At 31.1% G+C, this 24,277-nt stretch overlaps 4 protein-coding genes and 1 long non-coding RNA gene across 5 annotated transcripts; 1 reads left to right on the forward strand and 4 right to left on the reverse strand.

Annotated features, from left to right (window-relative positions):
- Positions 1–36: 36 nt before the first annotated feature.
- LOC133312063 (WUSCHEL-related homeobox 14-like) lies at positions 37–1,845 on the reverse strand (the record flags this gene model as incomplete). The annotated part of the gene is made up of 3 exons (XM_061513207.1): positions 1,561–1,845; positions 572–743; positions 37–334 (listed from the first exon to the last, which is right to left on the reverse strand). Coding segments are annotated over exons 1-3 (755 nt in total), but the record flags the coding sequence as incomplete, so codon positions are not given.
- Positions 1,846–3,519: 1,674 nt separating this feature from the next.
- LOC133312064 (putative WUSCHEL-related homeobox 10) lies at positions 3,520–4,293 on the reverse strand. The gene is made up of 2 exons (XM_061513208.1): positions 4,092–4,293; positions 3,520–3,947 (listed from the first exon to the last, which is right to left on the reverse strand). Exons 1-2 carry the CDS (start codon positions 4,291–4,293, stop codon positions 3,520–3,522), a joined length of 630 nt encoding a protein of 209 aa, XP_061369192.1.
- A 10,312-nt stretch (positions 4,294–14,605) lies between these two features.
- LOC133312062 (uncharacterized) lies at positions 14,606–15,933 on the forward strand. Its single transcript, XR_009751635.1, has 4 exons — positions 14,606–14,686; positions 14,773–14,838; positions 15,482–15,670; positions 15,782–15,933. It is a non-coding gene; the product is annotated as an uncharacterized LOC133312062 (long non-coding RNA).
- Positions 15,934–20,276: 4,343 nt separating this feature from the next.
- Positions 20,277–21,047, reverse strand: LOC133312066 (putative WUSCHEL-related homeobox 10). Its single transcript, XM_061513209.1, has 2 exons — positions 20,846–21,047; positions 20,277–20,704 (listed from the first exon to the last, which is right to left on the reverse strand). Exons 1-2 carry the CDS (start codon positions 21,045–21,047, stop codon positions 20,277–20,279), a joined length of 630 nt encoding a protein of 209 aa, XP_061369193.1.
- A 1,229-nt stretch (positions 21,048–22,276) lies between these two features.
- LOC133312067 (WUSCHEL-related homeobox 14-like) lies at positions 22,277–23,049 on the reverse strand. The gene is made up of 2 exons (XM_061513210.1): positions 22,848–23,049; positions 22,277–22,611 (listed from the first exon to the last, which is right to left on the reverse strand). The coding sequence occupies exons 1-2, from the start codon at positions 23,047–23,049 to the stop codon at positions 22,277–22,279; spliced, it is 537 nt and encodes a 178-aa protein (XP_061369194.1).
- Between the last annotated feature and the right edge of the window lie 1,228 nt (positions 23,050–24,277).

Below are 24,277 nucleotides of genomic sequence, written 5' to 3' on the forward strand. Positions count from 1 at the left end.
TATTTCATTTGATAGCGGCTATCTCCTGATGTCAACCGGCCATTAGTGTTAACATTATTTGCAATAACCGCATTGGGCTGTTTTTTCTTGGACCGAGCACGCTTATTCTGGAACCAATTACAGACATTTTTCTCCGAAATATTTCCATGATTGGCGAGTTCCGCAGTAATCTCGTTTATCATTTTCCTGTCTGGATTCGGTGTCACCTGCTTAAATATTTTCTCCATGATCTGAAGCTGCTCAGTTGTTGGACTCCACCTCGGCTTCATGTTAAATATTCCCTTTGATGTGTCTCCTCCATACATATTTACCGGCTTAACCACCTCTGACGTCACTGAAAACACCACACCCATTTGTTTCAGTATATTTGTTACAACCGCCTCAGACCAGTGTAACAAACTCTTAACAGAAACAACCCTAACACATTCTAACCGTTTACAGTTACACGGTTAGAATGTAAACGGTTAGAATGGGTAACTTACTATAACAAAAAAAATTTATTACGGTGAATAATAAGTGATAAAAAAATAAAATTGTGAAAAAAGATGAATGGAAGAAAATAGGGAATGACCTTGAGGAGGAGCTTGGCGAGCGGCACGGTGTGCCCTGTACTTCTCAGCGAGTTGTTCAGAGAGGGTTTCGTAAGCAGCAATTTGTATCCTCAGAGTCTCGATTTGTTTTTGGGTCATGGAGACATTCCCGCGCATCATCGTTGCTGCGTTGTTCGCGTTGTGGTTCGAATGCTGAAAATACAAATTAAATTGTCCGATCAAATTTGGAAATCAAATTTAATTATGAAATTAAACTTTGTTTCCTTTCTTACCACTAATAATAACAATAGCGCTCTCTCATTCTTACCTTCAATTACTCCCTATTTCGAGCTCCCTCACACTTAAAACTAACTTAGAAATTCGAGGAGAGATTAAGAACTTATTAGTCATTTAAAATAGTTTGATTGTCTTATGGTCAGATTTAATCTTGAGAAATTAAACTTGATTATAAGAATGATTGACTATGATTGTATAATATTTTTCCTTTCTTAGTTTAATTTGAAATTTAAAATTTAAATCCAAAATTTGAAATCAATTTAGAATTCGAATTTCAAAAGAGTGAGCAATTCCAATGTAGAAAGCATTTAAAAGAGCTGAGTAATTTCAATGTACAAATAAGTGGGACATTGAATGAGTTGTGGGACATTGAATGAGTTGTCTGCCACCATAAATGACTAACTTAGTTTTCTATTGATTTTTTATTTTGATTTTTAAAAGAAATTATTATTTATTTAATTTTTTATTTTCAAATCCTTTCCCAACATTACAATTTGAAATTTAAAATTGAAATCCAAAATATGAAATCAATTCAGAATTCGAATTTCAAAAGAGTGAGGAAATACACAGAAGAATTATCATTAAAAATCTTGTTCCTCTATGATTTCAACTTTCAAGGAATGAGAAGAAAATCGAAATGGAGAGTAAATGCGCATTTCCCCTTTTATTTCATTTGATAGCGGCTATCTCCTGATGTCAACCGGCCATTAGTGTTAACATTATTTGCAATAACCGCATTGGGCTGTTTTTTCTTGGACCGAGCACGCTTATTCTGGAACCAATTACAGACATTTTTCTCCGAAATATTTCCATGATTGGCGAGTTCCGCAGTAATCTCGTTTATCATTTTCCTGTCTGGATTCGGTGTCACCTGCTTAAATATTTTCTCCATGATCTGAAGCTGCTCAGTTGTTGGACTCCACCTCGGCTTCATGTTAAATATTCCCTTTGATGTGTCTCCTCCATACATATTTACCGGCTTAACCACCTCTGACGTCACTGAAAACACCACACCCATTTGTTTCAGTATATTTGTTACAACCGCCTCAGACCAGTGTAACAAACTCTTAACAGAAACAACCCTAACACATTCTAACCGTTTACAGTTACACGGTTAGAATGTAAACGGTTAGAATGGGTAACTTACTATAACAAAAAAAATTTATTACGGTGAATAATAAGTGATAAAAAAATAAAATTGTGAAAAAAGATGAATGGAAGAAAATAGGGAATGACCTTGAGGAGGAGCTTGGCGAGCGGCACGGTGTGCCCTGTACTTCTCAGCGAGTTGTTCAGAGAGGGTTTCGTAAGCAGCAATTTGTATCCTCAGAGTCGATTTGTTTTTGGGTCATGGAGACATTCCCGCGCATCATCGTTGCTGCGTTGTTCGCGTTGTGGTTCGAATGCTGCTCCTGAAATCCCATGCCGTTCGACATCTCTTCAATATTTCAATTTTTTTTCATTACAAAAAAGAAAACACTACTTATCATGAGAAAACATGAATGAAAATAATGAACGAAGTTAAAATTAACAAAGAAGAAATCGTTCTTACCGGTGGGGGCTTCTGTTAGCACTTAGCAAGCAGCAACTAGATGCTGTGTCCGCTACGTAAGATTATCAAGGACATGGTTAGGGCTTGTTATAGTCCAAACTCCACAGTAATGTTCTTGTCCAAGACAATATATATATATATATATATATATATATATATATATATATATATATACTTGCAGCTTTAAAATTATTTTGTGAAGATTATGAATTGATTCTATATTATTCTTTTTTTTTTTTGTAAAATATATATATATATTACGGATGATTTCAGTGCATGATAGTACCAAACCTCGAAATCTAGCTACTTTATCATTATGAAATTTTTTACATCATTTTTCAAACAAAGACAACGTTGTTGTTTATAAAAATAAATCTTTTTATTTTAAGATATTATTTTTAATTTGAAAATACAAATTAAATTGTCCGATCAAATTTGGAAATCAAATTTAATTATGAAATTAAACTTTGTTTCCTTTCTTACCACTAATAATAACAATAGCGCTCTCTCATTCTTACCTTCAATTACTCCCTATTTCGAGCTCCCTCACACTTAAAACTAACTTAGAAATTCGAGGAGAGATTAAGAACTTATTAGTCATTTAAAATAGTTTGATTGTCTTATGGTCAGATTTAATCTTGAGAAATTAAACTTGATTATAAGAATGATTGACTATGATTGTATAATATTTTTCCTTTCTTAGTTTAATTTGAAATTTAAAATTTAAATCCAAAATTTGAAATCAATTTAGAATTCGAATTTCAAAAGAGTGAGCAATTCCAATGTAGAAAGCATTTAAAAGCTGCGTAATTTCAAGTAATTTCAATGTACAAATAAGTGGGACATTGAATGAGTTGTCTGCCACCATAAATGACTAACTTAGTTTTCTATTGATTTTTTATTTTGATTTTTAAAAGAAATTATTATTTATTTAATTTTTTATTTTCAAATCCTTTCCCAACATTACAATTTGAAATTTAAAATTGAAATCCAAAATATGAAATCAATTCAGAATTCGAATTTCAAAAGAGTGAGGAAATACACAGAAGAATTATCATTAAAAATCTTGTTCCTCTATGATTTCAACTTTCAAGGAATGAGAAGAAAATCGAAATGGAGAGTAAATGCGCATTTCCCCTTTTATTTCATTTGATAGCGGCTATCTCCTGATGTCAACCGGCCATTAGTGTTAACATTATTTGCAATAACCGCATTGGGCTGTTTTTTCTTGGACCGAGCACGCTTATTCTGGAACCAATTACAGACATTTTTCTCCGAAATATTTCCATGATTGGCGAGTTCCGCAGTAATCTCGTTTATCATTTTCCTGTCTGGATTCGGTGTCACCTGCTTAAATATTTTCTCCATGATCTGAAGCTGCTCAGTTGTTGGACTCCACCTCGGCTTCATGTTAAATATTCCATTTGATGTGTCTCCTCCATACATATTTACCGGCTTAACCACCTCTGACGTCACTGAAAACACCACACCCATTTGTTTCAGTATATTTGTTACAACCGCCTCAGACCAGTGTAACAAACTCTTAACAGAAACAACCCTAACACATTCTAACCGTTTACAGTTACACGGTTAGAATGTAAACGGTTAGAATGGGTAACTTACTATAACAAAAAAAATTTATTACGGTGAATAATAAGTGATAAAAAAATAAAATTGTGAAAAAAGATGAATGGAAGAAAATAGGGAATGACCTTGAGGAGGAGCTTGGCGAGCGGCACGGTGTGCCCTGTACTTCTCAGCGAGTTGTTCAGAGAGGGTTTCGTAAGCAGCAATTTGTATCCTCAGAGTCTCGATTTGTTTTTGGGTCATGGAGACATTCCCGCGCATCATCGTTGCTGCGTTGTTCGCGTTGTGGTTCGAATGCTGCTCCTGAAATCCCATGTCGTTCGACATCTCTTCAATATTTCAATTTTTTTCATTACAAAAAAGAAAACACTACTTATCATGAGAAAACATGAATGAAAATAATGAACGAAGTTAAAATTAACAAAGAAGAAACCGTTCTTACCGGTGGGGGCTTCTGTTAGCACTTAGCAAGCAGCAACTAGATGTTGTGTCCGCTACGTAAGATTATCAAGGACATGGTTAGGGCTTGTTATAGTCCAAACTCCACAGGAATGTTCTTGTCCAAGACAATATATATATATATATATATATATACTTGCAGCTTTAAAATTATTTTGTGAAGATTATGAATTGATTCTATATTATTCTTTTTTTTTTGTAAAATATATATATATTACGGATGATTTCAGTGCATGATAGTACCGAAATCTAGCTACTTTCTTTTTATCATTATGAAATTTTTTACATCATTTTTCAAACAAAGACAACGTTGTTGTTTATAAAAATAAATCTTTTTATTTTAAGATATTATTTTTAATTTGAAAATACAAATTAAATTGTCCGATCAAATTTGGAAATCAAATTTAATTATGAAATTAAACTTTGTTTCCTTTCTTACCACTAATAATAACAATAGCGCTCTCTCATTCTTACCTTCAATTACTCCCTATTTCGAGCTCCCTCACACTTGAAACTAACTTAGAAATTCGAGGAGAGATTAAGAACTTATTAGTCATTTAAAATAGTTTGATTGTCTTATGGTCAGATTTAATCTTGAGAAATTAAACTTGATTATAAGAATGATTGACTATGATTGTATAATATTTTTCCTTTCTTAGTTTAATTTGAAATTTAAAATTTAAATCCAAAATTTGAAATCAATTTAGAATTCGAATTTCAAAAGAGTGAGCAATTCCAATGTAGAAAGCATTTAAAAGAGCTGAGTAATTCCTTGAAAGTTGAAATCATAGAGGAACAAGATTTTTAATGATAATTCTTCTGTGTATTTCCTCACTCTTTTGAAATTCGAATTCTGAATTGATTTCATATTTTGGATTTCAATTTTAAATTTCAAATTGTAATGTTGGTAAAGGATTTGAAAATAAAAAATTAAATAAATAATAATTTCTTTTAAAAATCGAAATAAAAAATCAATAGAAAACTAAGTTAGTCATTTATGGTGGCAGACAACTCATTCAATGTCCCACTTATTTGTACATTGGAATTACTCAGCTCTTTTAAATGGTTTCTACATTGGAATTGCTCACTCTTTTGAAATTCGAATTCTAAATTGATTTCAAATTTTGGATTTCAATTTTAAATTTCAAATTGTAATGGTGGGAAAGGATTTGGATATAAAAAATTAAATAAATAATAATTTATTTTAAAAATCAAAATAAAAAATCAATGAAAAATTAAGTTAATCATTTATGGTGGCAGACAACTCGTTCAATGTCCCACTGATTTGTACATTGGAATTACTCAGCTCTTTTAAATGCTTTTTGCATTGGAATTGCTCATTCTTTTGAAATTCGAATTCTGAATTGATTTCAAATTTTGGATTTCAACTCTTCTAAATTTTGAATTTATGTTTAAATTTGAATTTTAAATTTGAATTTTTAACTTTGTAATGATGGGAAAACTTTTAGAAAATTTTGTGTGGCAGACAACTCATTTAATGTCCCACTACTTTTCTTTTGTTGTATATTACGAGTAAAAAGACCTATACTTTTCTTTTGTTGTATATCCCACTATTTTTTGCATGGATAATTGATAGCCCTATTAATGCTGCATGAAAAAACAAAAACATTAAAAAAGTTGTAAAATAAAAAAATTATTTATATTGTTAAATAAATTCAAAATTGGGAAATAAATTAAATGAAAAATTATGTGAACTTGATATGTGAGAAAAGAGTTCAGCATTAATATTTATGCAGTGAAAAAAGATATATATAATAAATTTTTATTTAATATAAAATTATAGATTAATCAATAAAATATTTAAAATTATAAAAATACATTTATAGTCGATAAAAATTATTTTAAATTTCAAATTTAAAAGAAAAAATAAGAAATGGCATAATTTATACTTTACTAAAAAGAAATTAAAATTTTAACATAAAAATTTTAAAAATACTTGTATAACCAATAAAAATAATATACATGTATTTTTAAAAAAAAATATTTAACATAAATTTTTTACATATACATGTATAACCTATTAAAAATATATATAAAAATCATAAATTAAAATAGAAAAAAATTATATACAAAATATGTATAATTAATATAAAAAGTTTTAAATTTTAAATTTAAATAAAAAATATCGTCTGTCATTCTGTAAAAAAAAAATTATTAGAATTTAAGAACTATAAAAATGAAAATTTAATTTAGTACATAAGAAAGAAATTAAACTTTCACTTTTTTTATTGCAAGAGTGTAATTAATACAAATACTTGCAAAAAATAATTATTTATATAAAATGCAGACAGTTAGAGGTTAAAAACTGGGCTCGGCCTGTAGGGCCGGCCCGCCAATATATTTTTATAATTCAATTTAAATTTTATTTTTCTTCTTTTATAATTAAATTACTAAATCTGATTTCAATTTTTGTAAATACAAATTTGTGAAATTCCAAAGACTAACGACATTAATCCTTGCAAAAAAAAAATTATTTATATAAAATGCTGACAGTTAGAGGTGATAAACTGGGCTCGGCCCGGAGGGCCGGCCCGCTAATATATTTTTATAATTCAACTGAAATTTTATCCTTCTTCTTTTATAATTAAATTACTAAATCTGATTTAAATTTTTGTAAATACAAATTTGTGAAATTTCAAAGACTAACGACACCAATCCTTGTACAAAAAAATTATTTATATAAAATGCTGACAGTTAGAGGTGGAAAACTGGGCTAGACCCAGAGGGCCGGCCCGCTAATATATTTTTATAATTAAATTAAAATTTCATCATTCTTCTTTTATAATTAAATTCCTAAATCTGATTTTTATTTTTTAAGTACAAATTTGTAAAATTCCAAATACTAACGACACAAATCCTTGCAAATAATAATTATTTATTATTTATCATAACGTATTATGGTGTAGTTGTATGCAAAATTAATTATCCCTCTGAATAACATATTTTTGTTTGTGGTTGATATTTGCAAAGCTCTGTGTCAATGTTGTAATTTTTTTCACCTGAAATATAGAACAAAATAACAACACAAGTTTTTGTAAATATAAGGTTTGCAGTGCGATTAACCAACCACGGCGGACGACAAAATTTTTGATCTTTTTCCCCCGTGCATCGCACGGGTAATATACTAGTATATATATAAAGAGAGATCATTTGACTCCAGAGTAAGATTTATAAGTCTTACTGCTCATTCAGTCCTTGATTTCCGTCCATCCAACGGTTATAGTTTAGGAAGTCATATTAATTAATTATTAATTACATTACAAATAACAACTATTGATTTCCGTTCATTAATGGCTAAGATGAGGAGTAAAATTTAAAAGTCTTACTCTGGAGTCAAAATAACCCTCCCATATATATATATGGAGTTTACGTTTCTGCAGCTGTTGTACGTACAACAATCAAATACTTGTCATATATATATATATATATATATATTGTCAGCATCATGCTATTCATAATTGTTGAATTAGAAATTTCAGGGCAGGATAATTCCAGAGGCAGAAGCTAGCATGATGAATCTGGTCTTCCATTGTTACTTCGTGTGTGATTGATATGGGAACCAAACAAAGTCCTCTACTCTTAGTCAACCTGCACTTTGTGCCCACATCCCTGATGTGACTCCAGCAGTTAGTATTTAATATATCACCTTTGTATTAATTAATATGTTGCATTCAATAAATGAGAAAATAATTTCACAGCATGACAATTCATAATCTATACCTGAGTATGAGGGGCTTCAGCCTTACTAATGTAAGAGACACTTAGCATCTGAAACAAATTCTGCTACACCCAGAAGAAAAAAAAGAAAAAAAAAAAAAAATATATATATATATATATATATATATATATATTAGAATAATCTCAGAGCAAGTCGCTTGAGTCTCATAGTCTAGTGTCTGCCCACAAGAAAAACAAGGGAAACTATCCTTATTAATTACGGAGTAAATAGGTTACGTCTAGCTAAATTTTGATTTAAATAAATCAGACATACTTAGAATATTTTGATCACCTAAACCTAACCTATTAATTTTATGCATACTAAATTATAAGTATGACTTATTTTTAAAAAAGTAAAGAGACTGACCTATTACCCAATTTAAGCCTCCACAATTCTAAGTTTATGACCCCTTCGTGCCTATCAAACTTACAAAAATCACTAAGCCTATTGTGAAAAAAAATTAAAACACAAAAGCGAAAAAAAATTATTGATTTTCACACATAATTTAATTATTAATTAATAATATATGAATTACTAAGCCTATTCTGAAATATTTTTTTTATTGACATGCATTATATAATGATTAATTATATTATTGTTTTACAAAAAAAAAACTATATTATTTAAAATATTACCAAAAAATATATATTATTTAAAATTATATGATATAATTTTGAATAAATGTAGGCCAGCCTAGATGCTTATAGGTCATGCATTTTTAAAATTGAATAAAGGAGGCTTTAGCGCGCTCCACAGTTGAAAAAAAATCCATTCGCAGATCGCGCTTAAGCTCCCAAAATGGGGCTTAAGCGTGATAATTAAGAAAATTGGCCATAACTCACTGCCTCGCCGCGCTTAAGCGCGAGATAAGGAAGCTTAAGCGCGAGATAAGGAAGCTTAAGCGCGCTAAGGAAGGAAAATAGGCCAATTGCCTCTGCCTCTCCGCGCTTTAGCGCGAGAGAAGGGAGCTTAAGCGCGGCCCACGGTCAAAAGGGCCCAATTCGAAGAGGGCGCTTAAGCGCGTCCCAAATCAGCCTGTTTTAAAATATTCCCAATTTTCTTTTTCCCTCACACTTCCAAAATTTTCAAACTCTCCTCTTCGAACCCTAACACCTCTGAAACTGAAACCCAAAACCCTCTGCACTTACACTCTCACAACCAAACCCCAACTTCCAAAACCAATCAATCGTCAAGATTTTCACCTAAATTTTCATAGCATTTCTAGCTCAATCATGTCATTCTAAGACATTATCGTCTAATGCAATTTTTCCATTTGAGCCTCCAATCATCATAAATCAACAATTACAAGCATAGGGTTCATAAATTTGATCTATGAAATCAATCATAAAAACCATGTAAATACACTCACAATCAATGCTAGACTCTCCACCAAGGCTTCTCCAAGCATCTAGAGGTCCAATGCCTCCATGAACATCACTTTTTTCCAATCTTTCAAAACTGACCTAGGCTAAATACTCACCAAGGGAGCGATTTCAAGGCTAGAGGGTATCACCAATGGCTTTAGAATGGGTTTTCCAATTGATTTCAACACCAAAATCAAAGGATTTGGCCAAGAAATGATGGTTTTGGAGAGCAAAAAGATGAAGGCTCATCAATGGTGGGAGGGCTGTTTCACGCTAGAAAAGAAAGGGAAAGGAGAGAGAGAGCTCGTGAGGTTGAGGGAAAATGAGGGAAACTTAAGTGGGTTTTGGTTCCGCGGGTCCCACACGCGATTTAACTTTAATGAAACATCTAATTTAAACCACAATTTCATAAACTACGTATTTTTCTGGTTCATGTCATATTTTTGTTTCCTAAAAATACTGATAAAAATTTCACGCTTATCGGTACAATTATACCGCAGTATTTTTACACCGGGAAAATCATTATTCATCAAAACTTTCAAAACTTGCCTATTCACTCGATTTTTCGTCCTGAATCCATTTCCGGCATTATTTTTATCATTTGAGGTCTTCTACTCAATTTTTCATGCCTCGAGTTACATGTTTGGTAATTTACCATTTTGCCCTTTTCACACAATTTGGCCTTAATTTCCGGATTTTCACTAATCCTTCCCTTTTAACCCACATTATAGCATATAATTTCATATTTAGATTTACGAGGTGTTATATTCACCCCACCTTTTTAGAATTTTGTCCGCAAAATTAAGTTATACTTACATGCTAACTCTGGATACAGTTGGAGAATCTCAGTCTCCCGTTCTCGAGTAGCTTTTCCCAAGCATACGGGCTTCACACTGAATCATTTACCTCACAATTTTCTGGCTTTTGAGCCTCATTTCACAATGGCCCAGCATTTCAAAGGCCCAATGAGAGTCTTTAATCCTTCCCGATTTCAACATCATCCGGTGCCACCATATGTGAACAACCGGAGCATACATTGCAGTTGCAATTTTCAACTGCACACTATTTCATTTTCACAAGTTGGGTTATATTACATATAGACCCCAAAATTTCTTTTTGAAGATTTTGCTAACATGTTTAGCTCGTCAACAGATCCACATAGGATCACATCTATTCTACTACACTTCGTGCCACATAGGCAACTATCAATCACTGACACATTTCATCCTATACTTAACCATCAACTTAATTTTATTCCAGTGAACTCTAGCACTTTCGTCAGGGAATTCCTTTTTTAGCAACACTCATCACATAGTCTTACTTTATCCAACAACCAGTTTCTCTATACATCATATTCCCCATTTCACACTGTTATGGAATCTCAACAGCTTCTCAGTGCAATTCACCGAGTCATCATCTAGTTCACGCTCATTTGCAATTTCATTTTTTGAGGGGACAATCCCCATTTACTGCATTTAGCCACAAGTTGAATACACATACATTTTCCTCAGGTTCTCAACCTACAACGTGCAATTTCAATCCTGCACCTAATACTCAACAGGCGCCATTCCTGTACCTTACACGCATCAGACCTTTTAGGTTTACTAACTTCCACCAAAACACGTTGGCGAACCAATTTCTCAACACATTTCACTGTGATTATATGGATCACACATTACAATTTCTATTTATAACGTTGGCCAATTCAGAGCCTTAAACCACCAATTTCACTCATGATTTTCTACATACAAGGCCACACCTGCCATTAACTTAGCCATCTCAAGGCTCAACATACAATTTATCATTGGTTTTCACTTTAAAGGCATTATGCCTAAGATTTCCATCAACTACTAGGTTTACATCTTATTCTATAATCTCAATATAGATCCCACACGCATTTCCTTCATGTATCTTTCGATTTCATAAGCATTTCATTTCATCATTTATGTGCCATTCAAACATATCATATCACATCACTTGCAATTAAGTCTCATCACATGGGAATTTTTATAACTTACTCGTCCTATTATAAGGAACTAAGTTCATCAATGTCATTACTCTCACAATTCATTATCAGTGGTATAAAAGTCTCTCAAAATATTTCAAATTACTACAACCTCATGATCATGTATCATGGTACCTAGCCAAAACAACATCAACATTGTGTATTTCCAACACGTCTCTCACCATACATCACATATGCAATACTCCATTAGTAACTCTACCACCAAGGCAGAGACAACACACTTTTATTTCCTTTAGCACAAATTTTATTGACCAGTGGTCGTCACACATTGATACTTGATTCCATCACGTTTACCTCTTATGAAAGGCCATCAGGCCACCAACTTAGCATCTCTTCATCACAAGCCTTCCCAGAAGACCTTGACTCAATCCATCAGTATTACACAATTCTCTATTTTCTTCACAGAGGGTGAGGCTTCTACAATTTATTTCTCAAGTTTCATATTCCCACACTTGGCATACTCACCTACACATCTCCAAGTAATCAAACATCATACTTCAAAATACCATCTCATGGAAACACACATATTGTATTCCATTTAACACACCATTATTCACTTAGGATTATCCTAATCCACCTCTTGCGTTCCTCATACGATACAATCCTCCAATGCTGTGGGTAAAAATATCCCAAGTTTAACCGCTCGAGCTCTTGCTGTCCTCATGGCCCCAGGTGCAATTACCCACCGATCAAAGAATTTGTCCTTATAATTCACGCAAGAAGAGGTAACACACTATCAGCGGTACTACAGTCCTACTGACACAGCCTACTTTTCCTATCACATTACTTATACAAGATAATACTAGTCTCCGGTAACATAATCCATACGGAGATAGACACACACTCCGGGCATATAGGCCGCGCAGAGATAACAAAATTCATATCACATCCGTATTTAATGGCACAATGTGTTTTGTATAAACACAAGAGGTTATCCACACATTAGTCTACTCATTCATCATTCAATATGATTCTTCAGTTTGCCTATTTATTCACTTGGCTAATCATCAGACCTAGTCCATAACATAATCATTATCACACGATTCCATCATCTTTCTCGTACATCAGCACATATTTCACAACTCTTAACAGTACCCGTACTCGGTTACAGTTCTAATCCATTGTCTAACATGACTCATAGCAACTATGCTCAACATCGTAGAGTAATCCATCAACCTTCTTAATAATCCTTCCTCTGTGTGACTGCAGAATACCTATTTCATTGAAACACCATCACTTTTCTCTCAATACTTCTCTACGACACAAGGAGTGCCAACACTTATTAGTCCTCGCAGTCAGCGATCAAGGACTGCAAGGTAAGTCTCAACTTCGAGCGGTGCTCGCCTAGGACTTCCAAGAGCAACACCTTTTAGGATTTAATCCACAAGGGAAGCCCAGGACAACCTTTATTGCCACATTATTACCAACATGTATACTATTGTGTAACTTGTACACCGGGACTCCATCATGAATCCCATACCAGATTGAGCGTCCAATGACACTCCAAAGAGACAATCTCTTCTGATACTTCCCCACATCGGGGATTTCATTGAGCATATTTATCCTTTTACCAAGAATTTAATAATTTGTTACATCACATAAATATATATAGGCACTCAGGCCTTCACAAAGGGTATATATATACTGGCACTTAGGCCATCACAGGAGTATCATCCATCTATTCATTAGAGTAATTAGACAGGTCATCCGGCCATTATGTCTTATTCACTACCCCTTACAAACATCCTTTAGCAATTATTCCATTTCAAAATACAACAATCACCCCTTGGAATTTCCAAGAACATCTCTTATGGGACAATTTTATCATGCATTATACCACCTGAACCTCTATCAAGGAACCATTCCAAATAAAATCCCCCACATTAATGCACACACATAATCAGATCACATCATAAACAAATCACTACTACTCAACCTTATAAAAGCATACTAATACCATTAGTACGCAACATTTAGTCATACTTTCTCATATCACATTTGTTTCCCTTATGACACATTCGTCAAGTCAAACCATCATCCCATTATGGACCGTTATACTCTCAATAAACTTTGTCTAATGCCATCCATGGCAATTTTTCTCAACTTCTTACATTGTACTCTCGATACATTATGATATCCTCACCTATGTTCGGTCAATATTAAATCATCATGGACTCAAGTCCCATATTTCAACATTGAAGTACCTAACACATCATTTCCATAGTTATTTTGAGGTACTCACATTCCTCAATTCAAATTTTGAAGATTCAAATTTCTTCTACATCCAAACATCTTAATTCATCATAGCGTGTGCCCTCCACAGGGACTTACAAACATAGTCTGACTAAGCTTACACATAATTTAAGATACTTCAAGCGGATCAATATTTACGGGGAGTGGATCCTCTCATGTGGAAAAGTGGTCATGTTATTTGATCACAACCACTCATTGATGATGAGATAAGAGAGAGAAAAGTGTATAATTTTTAAAAGAGTGGTTGTGATCAAATAACATGACCACATGACAACTTTTTCACATGAGAGGATCCACTCTCATATTTATGATATCAGAACATGATCCTAGGCTCAAATTGATAAGTGTTTATTATTAGAAACTCTTAATTTGAAGTCAATATGGGGTTTTGCAGGTAAATGAAAATGCCAGAAAACGTCCATTTGAGTACGTTGACAACAAGTCTTTGTGGAAAAAAATGAAAACCAATTCGAAAAGCAAAAACACATTCTTGGAATCGAAATGGCATCAAGTAAGAGAAGCTTTAGAGATAATCCCTCGGCACAAAGTAAGTAAAATTAACGAAACAATTTTTTTTTTGTGGTTTATTAATGTTATCCTTGAGATAACAATGAAACTTGTGTACTAAATATAACATAACATGTCAAGACTTTCAATTTCTCAAAAGGGTGCAAAGAAACTTTTTATTTTATTAAAGAGTAGTAATTAAACTGTAAAAGAAAGACAAATACATAATGATTTTGCATTGAATGTTGCATTCAATCATAAGCCTTTTATATTGTCCAATTTTGTTTCCAGTTGCACGTGCCTATCAGGAGAAATCAGAAGCTTAGCGATAAAGTTACAACTCTACAAAAGTTGGTTTCACCTTTTGGCAAGGTGAGTGAGTAACGTACCCATAAGTTACAATTTTGTTTCTCCTACAACTTCAAGAAAGTGACCTTAGGTTTCTGGATATACTGCAGACTGACACTGCATCAGTTCTTCATGAGGCTTCTCTTTATATCGAGCTTCTTCAAGCACAAATCTGGGTATATATTTAGTGCTCCTATCTTCCGGCAGATAATTAAGAATAATACTATATGATGAGCCTAAAACTAATCAAGTCCATTTAAAAATTTTACAGTTCCAATTTTAAAATGCATGACCTATGAGCATCTAGGCTGGCCTACATTTATTCAAAATTATATCATATAATTTTAAATAATATATATTTTTTGGTAATATTTTAAATAATATAATTTTTTTTTGGTAAAACAATAATATAATTAATCATTATATAATGCATGTCAATAAAAACAATATAGAATAGGCTTAGTAATTCATATATTATTAATTAATAATTAAATTATGTGTGAAAATCAATAATTTTTTTTCCCTTTTGTGTTTTAATTTTTTTTCACAGTAGGCTTAGTGATTTTTGTAAGTTTGATAGGCACGAAGGGGTCATAAACTTAGAATTGTGGAGGCTTAAATTGGGTAATAGGTCAGTCTCTTTACTTTTTAAAAAATAAGTCATACTTATAATTTAGTATGCATAAAATTAATAGGTTAGGTTCAGGTGATCAAAATATTCTAAGTATGTCTGACTTATTTAAATCAAAATTTAACTAGACGTAACCTATTTACTCCGTAATTAATAAGGATAGTTTCCCTTATTTTTCTTGTGGGCAGACACTAGACTATGAGACTCAAGCGACTTGCTCGGAGATTATTCTAATATATATATATATATATATATATATATATATATATATATATATATATATATTATTTTTCTTTTTGTTCTTCTGGGGGTAGCAGAATTTGTTTCAGATGCTAAGTGTCTCTTACATTAGTAAGGCTGAAGCCCCTCATACTCAGGTATAGATTATGAATTGTCATGCTGTGAAATTATTTTCTCATTTATTGAATGCAACATATTAATTAATACAAAGGTGATATATTAAATACTAACTGCTGGAGTCACATTAGGGATGTGGGCACAAAGTGCAGGTTGACTAAGAGTAGAGGACTTTGTTTGGTTCCCATATCAATCACACACGAAGTAACAATGGAAGACCAGATTCATCATGCTTCTGCCTCTGGAATTATCCAGCCCTGAAATTTCTAATTCAACAATTATGAACAGCATGATGCTGACTATATATATATATATATATATATATATATATAAAATCATTTCTACAGCTGCTTTACGTACAACAACGACAGGTGTATGGTTATGATTTTTCACATTTAACAGTTTGATATTTTGTATGGTTATGATTCCCCGCATTTAATGCTTTCAAATATATATATATATATATATACATATATATATGGCAAGTATTTGATTGTTGTACGTACAACAGCTGCAGAAACGTAAACTCCATATATATATATGGGAGGGTTATTTTGACTCCAGAGTAAGACTTTTAAATTTTACTCCTCATCTTAGCCATTAATGAACGAAAATCAATAGTTGTTATTTGTAATGTAATTAATAATTAATTAATATGACTTCCTAAACTATAACCGTTGGATGGACGGAAATCAAGGACTGAATGAGCAGTAAGACTTATAAATCTTACTCTGGAGTCAAATGATCTCTCTTTTATATATATACTAGTATATTACCCGTGCGATGCACGGGGGAAAAAGATCAAAAAATTTGTCGTCCGCCGTGGTTGGTTAATCGCACTGCAAACCTTATATTTACAAAAAACTGTGTTGTTATTTTGTTCTATATTTCAGGTGAAAAAAATTACAACATTGACACAGAGCTATGCAAATATCATCCACAAACAAAAATATGTTATTCAGAGGGATAATTAATTTTGTATACAACTACACCATAATACGTTATAATACACCATGTTAACATGAGAAAGGGATATAAAAAGAAAAATGCGTACAAATCATTGCTACCTATAACATTCATCAACAAAATCAAGGTAACAATAACACCAAGCAAATATGGATTTAAAATATAAGCTTTTACCTATAATATGAAAATGCTATTCATTCAGTGTCATTTCTTAGCAATCATTGGAGGGATGAGTTCAACACTTACTAAATATGTCATTTCTTGTGTGATTAAATAAGTAACACTAATATGTTAACACCCAAAAGTCATAGTATCAGCAAAAAAAAAAAGATTGGATTAAATTTTTTAAGGACCAAAAAAAATGTTGTCTGAACGAGATTTGAATGCAACTTAATCAAATAAGCATGTATAAGTCATATTTTTTGCTTAAATTGCAACAATTGCATATGAACAAAATAAAAGCAACTACACTAATCTTTGAGATAGACTTTCATTTATTGCAATCACATTTAAAAATTAATAATAAATAATTATTATTTGCAAGGATTTGTGTCGTTAGTATTTGGAATTTTACAAATTTGTACTTACAAAAATAAAAATCAGATTTAGGAATTTAATTATAAAAGAAGAAAGATGAAATTTTAATTTAATTATAAAAATGTGTTTGTGGGTCGGCCCTCTTGGCCGAGTCCAGTTGGCCACCTCTAACTATTAGCATGTAAAAGGTTTTTATATTTATCCACAAAAAAAGATTTTTTTAGTTGCGTCTAGGTTTTTATATTTTATCTCAGAGATGAACTTTCATTTACTACAATCGTTTTATAAAATTATAATAAATAATTTTTTTTTGGAAGAATTTGTGTCGTTAGTCTTTCAAATTTCACTAATTTATATTTACAAAAATTGAAATCAGATTTAGTAATTTAATTATAAAAGAATAAGGATAAAATTTTAGTTGAATTATAAAAATATATTAGCGGGCCGGCCCTCCGGGCCGAGCCCAGTTTTCTACCTCTAACTGTCAGCATTTTATATAAACAATTTTTTTGTACAAGGATTAGTGTCGTTAGTCTTTGAAATTACACAAATTTGTATTTACAAAAATTGAAATCAGATTTAGTAATTTAATTATAAAAGAAGAAGGATAAAATTTCAGTTGAATTATAAAAATATATTGGCGGGCCGGCCCTACAGGGCGAGCCCAGTTTTTCACCTCTAACTGTCAGCATTTTATATAAATAATTATTTTTTGCAAGTATTTGTGTTAATTACACTCTTGCAATAAAAAAATTGAAAGTTTAATTTCTTTCTTATGTACTAAATTAAAATTTTAATTTTTATAGTTCTTAAATTTTAATAATTTTTTTTTACAGAATGACAAACGTCATTTTTTATTTAAATTTAAAATTTAAATTTTTTTATATTAATTATACATTTTTTTATATAATTTTTTTCTATTTTAATTTATGATTTTTATATATATTTTTAATTGGTTATACATGTATATGTAAAATTTTTATGTTAAATACTTTTTTAAAAAATACATGTATATTATTTTAATTGGTTATACAGGTATATTTAAAATTTTTATGTTAAAATTTTAATTTATTTTTAGTAAAGTATAAATTATGCCATTTCTTATTTTTTTCTTTTAAATTTGAAATTTAAAATAATTTTTATCGACTATAAACGTATTTTTAAAATTTTAAATATTTTATTGTTTAATCTATAATTTTATATTAAATTCAAATTTATTATATATATCTTTTTTCACTGCATAAATGTTAAATGCTGAACTCTTTTCTCACATATCAAGTTCACATAATTTTTCATTTAATTTATTTCCCAATTTTGAATTTATTTTACAATATAAATAATTTTTTTATTTTACAATTTTTTTAATGTTTTTGTTTTTTCATGCAGCATTAATAGGGCTAACAATTATCCATGCAAAAAATAGTGGGATATACAACAAAAGAAAAGTATAGGTCTTTTTACTCGTAATATACAACAAAAGAAAAGTAGTGGGACATTAAATGAGTTGTCTGCCACACAAAATTTTCTAAAAGTTTTCCCACCATTACAAAGTTAAAAATTCAAATTTAAACATAAATTCAAAATTTAGAAGAGTTGAAATCCAAAATTTGAAATCAATTCAGAATTCGAATTTTAAAAGAATGAGCAATTCCAATGCAAAAAGCATTTAAAAGAGCTGAGTAATTCCAATGTACAAATCAGTGGGACATTGAACGAGTTGTCTGCCACCATAAATGATTAACTTAATTTTTCATTGATTTTTTATTTCGATTTTTAAAATAAATTATTATTTATTTAATTTTTATTTCCAAATCCTTTCCCACCATTACAATTTGAAATTTAAAATTGAAATCCAAAATTTGAAATCAATTTAGAATTCGAATTTCAAAAGAGTGAGCAATTCCAATGTAGAAAGCATTTAAAAGAGCTGAGTAATTCCAATGTACAAATAAGTGGGACATTGAATGAGTTGTCTGCCACCATAAATGACTAACTTAGTTTTCTATTGATTTTTTATTTTGATTTTTAAAAGAAATTATTATTTATTTAATTTTTTATTTTCAAATCCTTTCCCAACATTACAATTTGAAATTTAAAATTGAAATCCAAAATGTGAAATCAATTCAGAAGAAAATTCAAAAGAGTGAGCAATTCCAATGTAGAAAGCATTTAAAAGAGCTGAGTAATTCCAATGTACAAATAAGTGGGACATTGAATGAGTTGTCTGCCACCATAAATGACTAACTTAGTTTTCTATTGATTTTTTATTTTGATTTTTAAAAGAAATTATTATTTATTTAATTTTTTATTTTCAAATCCTTTCCCAACATTACAATTTGAAATTTAAAATTGAAATCCAAAATGTGAAATCAATTCAGAAGAAAATTCAAAAGAGTGAGCAATTCCAATGTAGAAATTTTTTATTTTCAAATCCTTTCCCAACATTACAATTTGAAATTTAAAATTGAAATCCAAAATGTGAAATCAATTCAGAAGAAAATTCAAAAGAGTGAGCAATTCCAATGTAGAAAGCATTTAAAAGAGCTGAGTAATTCCAATGTACAAATAAGTGGGACATTGAATGAGTTGTCTGCCACCATAAATGACTAACTTAGTTTTCTATTGATTTTTTATTTTGATTTTTAAAAGAAATTATTATTTATTTAATTTTTTATTTTCAAATCCTTTCCCAACATTACAATTTGAAATTTAAAATTGAAATCCAAAATGTGAAATCAATTCAGAAGAAAATTCAAAAGAGTGAGCAATTCCAATGTAGAAAGCATTTAAAAGAGCTGAGTAATTTCAATGTACAAATAAGTGGGACATTGAATGAGTTGTTTGCCACCATAAATGACTAACCTAGTTTTCTATTGATTTTTTATTTTGATTTTTAAAAGAAATTATTATTTATTTAATTTTTTATTTTCAAATCCTTTCCCAACATTACAATTTGAAATTTAAAATTGAAATCCAAAATATGAAATCAATTCAGAATTCGAATTTCAAAAGAGTGAGGAAATACACAGAAGAATTATCATTAAAAATCTTGTTCCTCTATGATTTCAACTTTCAAGGAATGAGAAGAAAATCGAAATGGAGAGTAAATGCGCATTTCCCCTTTTATTTCATTTGATAGCGGCTATCTCCTGATGTCAACCGGCCATTAGTGTTAACATTATTTGCAATAACCGCATTGGGCTGTTTTTTCTTGGACCGAGCACGCTTATTCTGGAACCAATTACAGACATTTTTCTCCAAAATATTTCCATGATTGGCGAGTTCCGCAGTAATCTCGTTTATCATTTTCCTGTCTGGATTCGGTGTCACCTGCTTAAATATTTTCTCCATGATCTGAAGCTGCTCAGTTGTTGGAGTCCACCTCGGCTTCATGTTAAATATTCCCTTTGATGTGTCTCCTCCATACATATTTACCGGCTTAACCACCTCTGACGTCACTGAAAACACCACACCCATTTGTTTCAGTATATTTGTTACAACCGCCTCAGACCAGTGTAACAAACTCTTAACAGAAACAACCCTAACACATTCTAACCGTTTACAGTTACACGGTTAGAATGTAAACGGTTAGAATGGGTAACTTACTATAACAAAAATTTATTACGGTGAATAATAAGTGATAAAAAAATAAAATTGTGAAAAAAGATGAATGGAAGAAAATAGGGAATGACCTTGAGGAGGAGCTTGGCGAGCGGCACGGTGTGCCCTGTACTTCTCAGCGAGTTGTTCAGAGAGGGTTTCGTAAGCAGCAATTTGTATCCTCAGAGTCTCGATTTGTTTTTGGGTCATGGAGACATTCCCGCGCATCATCGTTGCTGCGTTGTTCGCGTTGTGGTTCGAATGCTGCTCCTGAAATCCCATGTCGTTCGACATCTCTTCAATATTTCAATTTTTTTTCATTACAAAAAAGAAAACACTACTTATCATGAGAAAACATGAATGAAAATAATGAACGAAGTTAAAATTAACAAAGAAGAAACCGTTCTTACCGGTGGGGGCTTCTGTTAGCACTTAGCAAGCAGCAACTAGATGCTGTGTCCGCTACGTAAGATTATCAAGGACATGGTTAGGGCTTGTTATAGTCCAAACTCCACAGGAATGTTCTTGTCCAAGACAATATATATATATATATACTTGCAGCTTTAAAATTATTTTGTGAAGATTATGAATTGATTCTATATTATTCTTTTTTTTTTTTTTTGTAAAATATATATATATATATTACGGATGATTTCAGTGCATGATAGTACCAAACCTCGAAATCTAGCTACTTTCTTTTTATCATTATGAAATTTTTTACATCATTTTTCAAACAAAGACAACGTTGTTGTTTATAAAAATAAATCTTTTTATTTTAAGATATTATTTTTAATTTGAAAATACAAATTAAATTGTCCGATCAAATTTGGAAATCAAATTTAATTATGAAATTAAACTTTGTTTCCTTTCTTACCACTAATAATAACAATAGCGCTCTCTCATTCTTACCTTCAATTACTCCCTATTTCGAGCTCCCTCACACTTAAAACTAACTTAGAAATTCGAGGAGAGATTAAGAACTTATTAGTCATTTAAAATAGTTTGATTGTCTTATGGTCAGATTTAATCTTGAGAAATTAAACTTGATTATAAGAATGATTGACTATGATTGTATAATATTTTTCCTTTCTTAGTTTAATTTGAAATTTAAAATTTAAATCCAAAATTTGAAATCAATTTAGAATTCGAATTTCAAAAGAGTGAGCAATTCCAATGTAGAAAGCATTTAAAAGAGCTGAGTAATTTCAATGTACAAATAAGTGGGACATTGAATGAGTTGTCTGCCACCATAAATGACTAACTTAGTTTTCTATTGATTTTTTATTTTGATTTTTAAAAGAAATTATTATTTATTTAATTTTTTATTTTCAAATCCTTTCCCAACATTACAATTTGAAATTTAAAATTGAAATCCAAAATATGAAATCAATTCAGAATTCAAATTTCAAAAGAGTGAGGAAATACACAGAAGAATTATCATTAAAAATCTTGTTCCTCTATGATTTCAACTTTCAAGGAATGAGAAGAAAATCGAAATGGAGAGTAAATGCGCATTTCCCCTTTTATTTCATTTGATAGCGGCTATCTCCTGATGTCAACCGGCCATTAGTGTTAACATTATTTGCAATAACCGCATTGGGCTGTTTTTTCTTGGACCGAGCACGCTTATTCTGGAACCAATTACAGACATTTTTCTCCGAAATATTTCCATGATTGGCGAGTTCCGCAGTAATCTCGTTTATCATTTTCCTGTCTGGATTCGGTGTCACCTGCTTAAATATTTTCTCCATGATCTGAAGCTGCTCAGTTGTTGGACTCCACCTCGGCTTCATGTTAAATATTCCCTTTGATGTGTCTCCTCCATACATATTTACCGGCTTAACCACCTCTGACGTCACTGAAAACACCACACCCATTTGTTTCAGTATATTTGTTACAACCGCCTCAGACCAGTGTAACAAACTCTTAACAGAAATAACCCTAACACATTCTAACCGTTTACAGTTACACGGTTAGAATGTAAACGGTTAGAATGGGTAACTTACTATAACAAAAAAATTTATTACGGTGAATAATAAGTGATAAAAAAATAAAATTGTGAAAAAAGATGAATGGAAGAAAATAGGGAATGACCTTGAGGAGGAGCTTGGCGAGCGGCACGGTGTGCCCTGTACTTCTCAGCGAGTTGTTCAGAGAGGGTTTCGTAAGCAGCAATTTGTATCCTCAGAGTCTCGATTTGTTTTTGGGTCATGGAGACATTCCCGCGCATCATCGTTGCTGCGTTGTTCGCGTTGTGGTTCGAATGCTGCTCCTGAAATCCCATGCCGTTCGACATCTCTTCAATATTTCAATTTTTTTTCATTACAAAAAAGAAAACACTACTTATCATGAGAAAACATGAATGAAAATAATGAACGAAGTTAAAATTAACAAAGAAGAAACCGTTCTTACCGGTGGGGGCTTCTGTTAGCACTTAGCAAGCAGCAACTAGATGCTGTGTCCGCTACGTAAGATTATCAAGGACATGGTTAGGGCTTGTTATAGTCCAAACTCCACAGGAATGTTCTTGTCCAAGACAATATATATATATATATATATATACTTGCAGCTTTAAAATTATTTTGTGAAGATTATGAATTGATTCTATATTATTCTTTTTTTTTTTTGTAAAATATATATATATTACGGATGATTTCAGTGCATGATAGTACCAAACCTCGAAATCTAGCTACTTTCTTTTTATCATTATGAAATTTTTTACATCATTTTTCAAACAAAGACAACGTTGTTGTTTATAAAAATAAATCTTTTTATTTTAAGATATTATTTTTAATTTGAAAATACAAATTAAATTGTCCGATCAAATTTGGAAATCAAATTTAATTATGAAATTAAACTTTGTTTCCTTTCTTACCACTAATAATAACAATAGCGCTCTCTCATTCTTACCTTCAATTACTCCCTATTTCGAGCTCCCTCACACTTAAAACTAACTTAGAAATTCGAGGAGAGATTAAGAACTTATTAGTCATTTAAAATAGTTTGATTGTCTTATGGTCAGATTTAATCTTGAGAAATTAAACTTGATTATAAGAATGATTGACTATGATTGTATAATATTTTTCCTTTCTTAGTTTAATTTGAAATTTAAAATTTAAATCCAAAATTTGAAATCAATTTAGAATTCGAATTTCAAAAGAGTGAGCAATTCCAATGTAGAAAGCATTTAAAAGAGCTGAGTAATTTCAATGTACAAATAAGTGGGACATTGAATGAGTTGTCTGCCACCATAAATGACTAACTTAGTTTTCTATTGATTTTTTATTTTGATTTTTAAAAGAAATTATTATTTATTTAATTTTTTATTTTCAAATCCTTTCCCAACATTACAATTTGAAATTTAAAATTGAAATCCAAAATATGAAATCAATTCAGAATTCGAATTTCAAAAGTGTGAGGAAATACACAGAAGAATTATCATTAAAAATCTTGTTCCTCTATGATTTCAACTTTCAAGGAATGAGAAGAAAATCGAAATGGAGAGTAAATGCGCATTTCCCCTT

Source organism: Gastrolobium bilobum, unplaced genomic scaffold (genome assembly GCF_033153095.1).
Source record: "Gastrolobium bilobum isolate Gb01-03AN ecotype WA unplaced genomic scaffold, APGP_CSIRO_Gbil_v1 utg335113, whole genome shotgun sequence".
Taxonomy (NCBI): Eukaryota; Viridiplantae; Streptophyta; class Magnoliopsida; order Fabales; family Fabaceae; genus Gastrolobium; species Gastrolobium bilobum.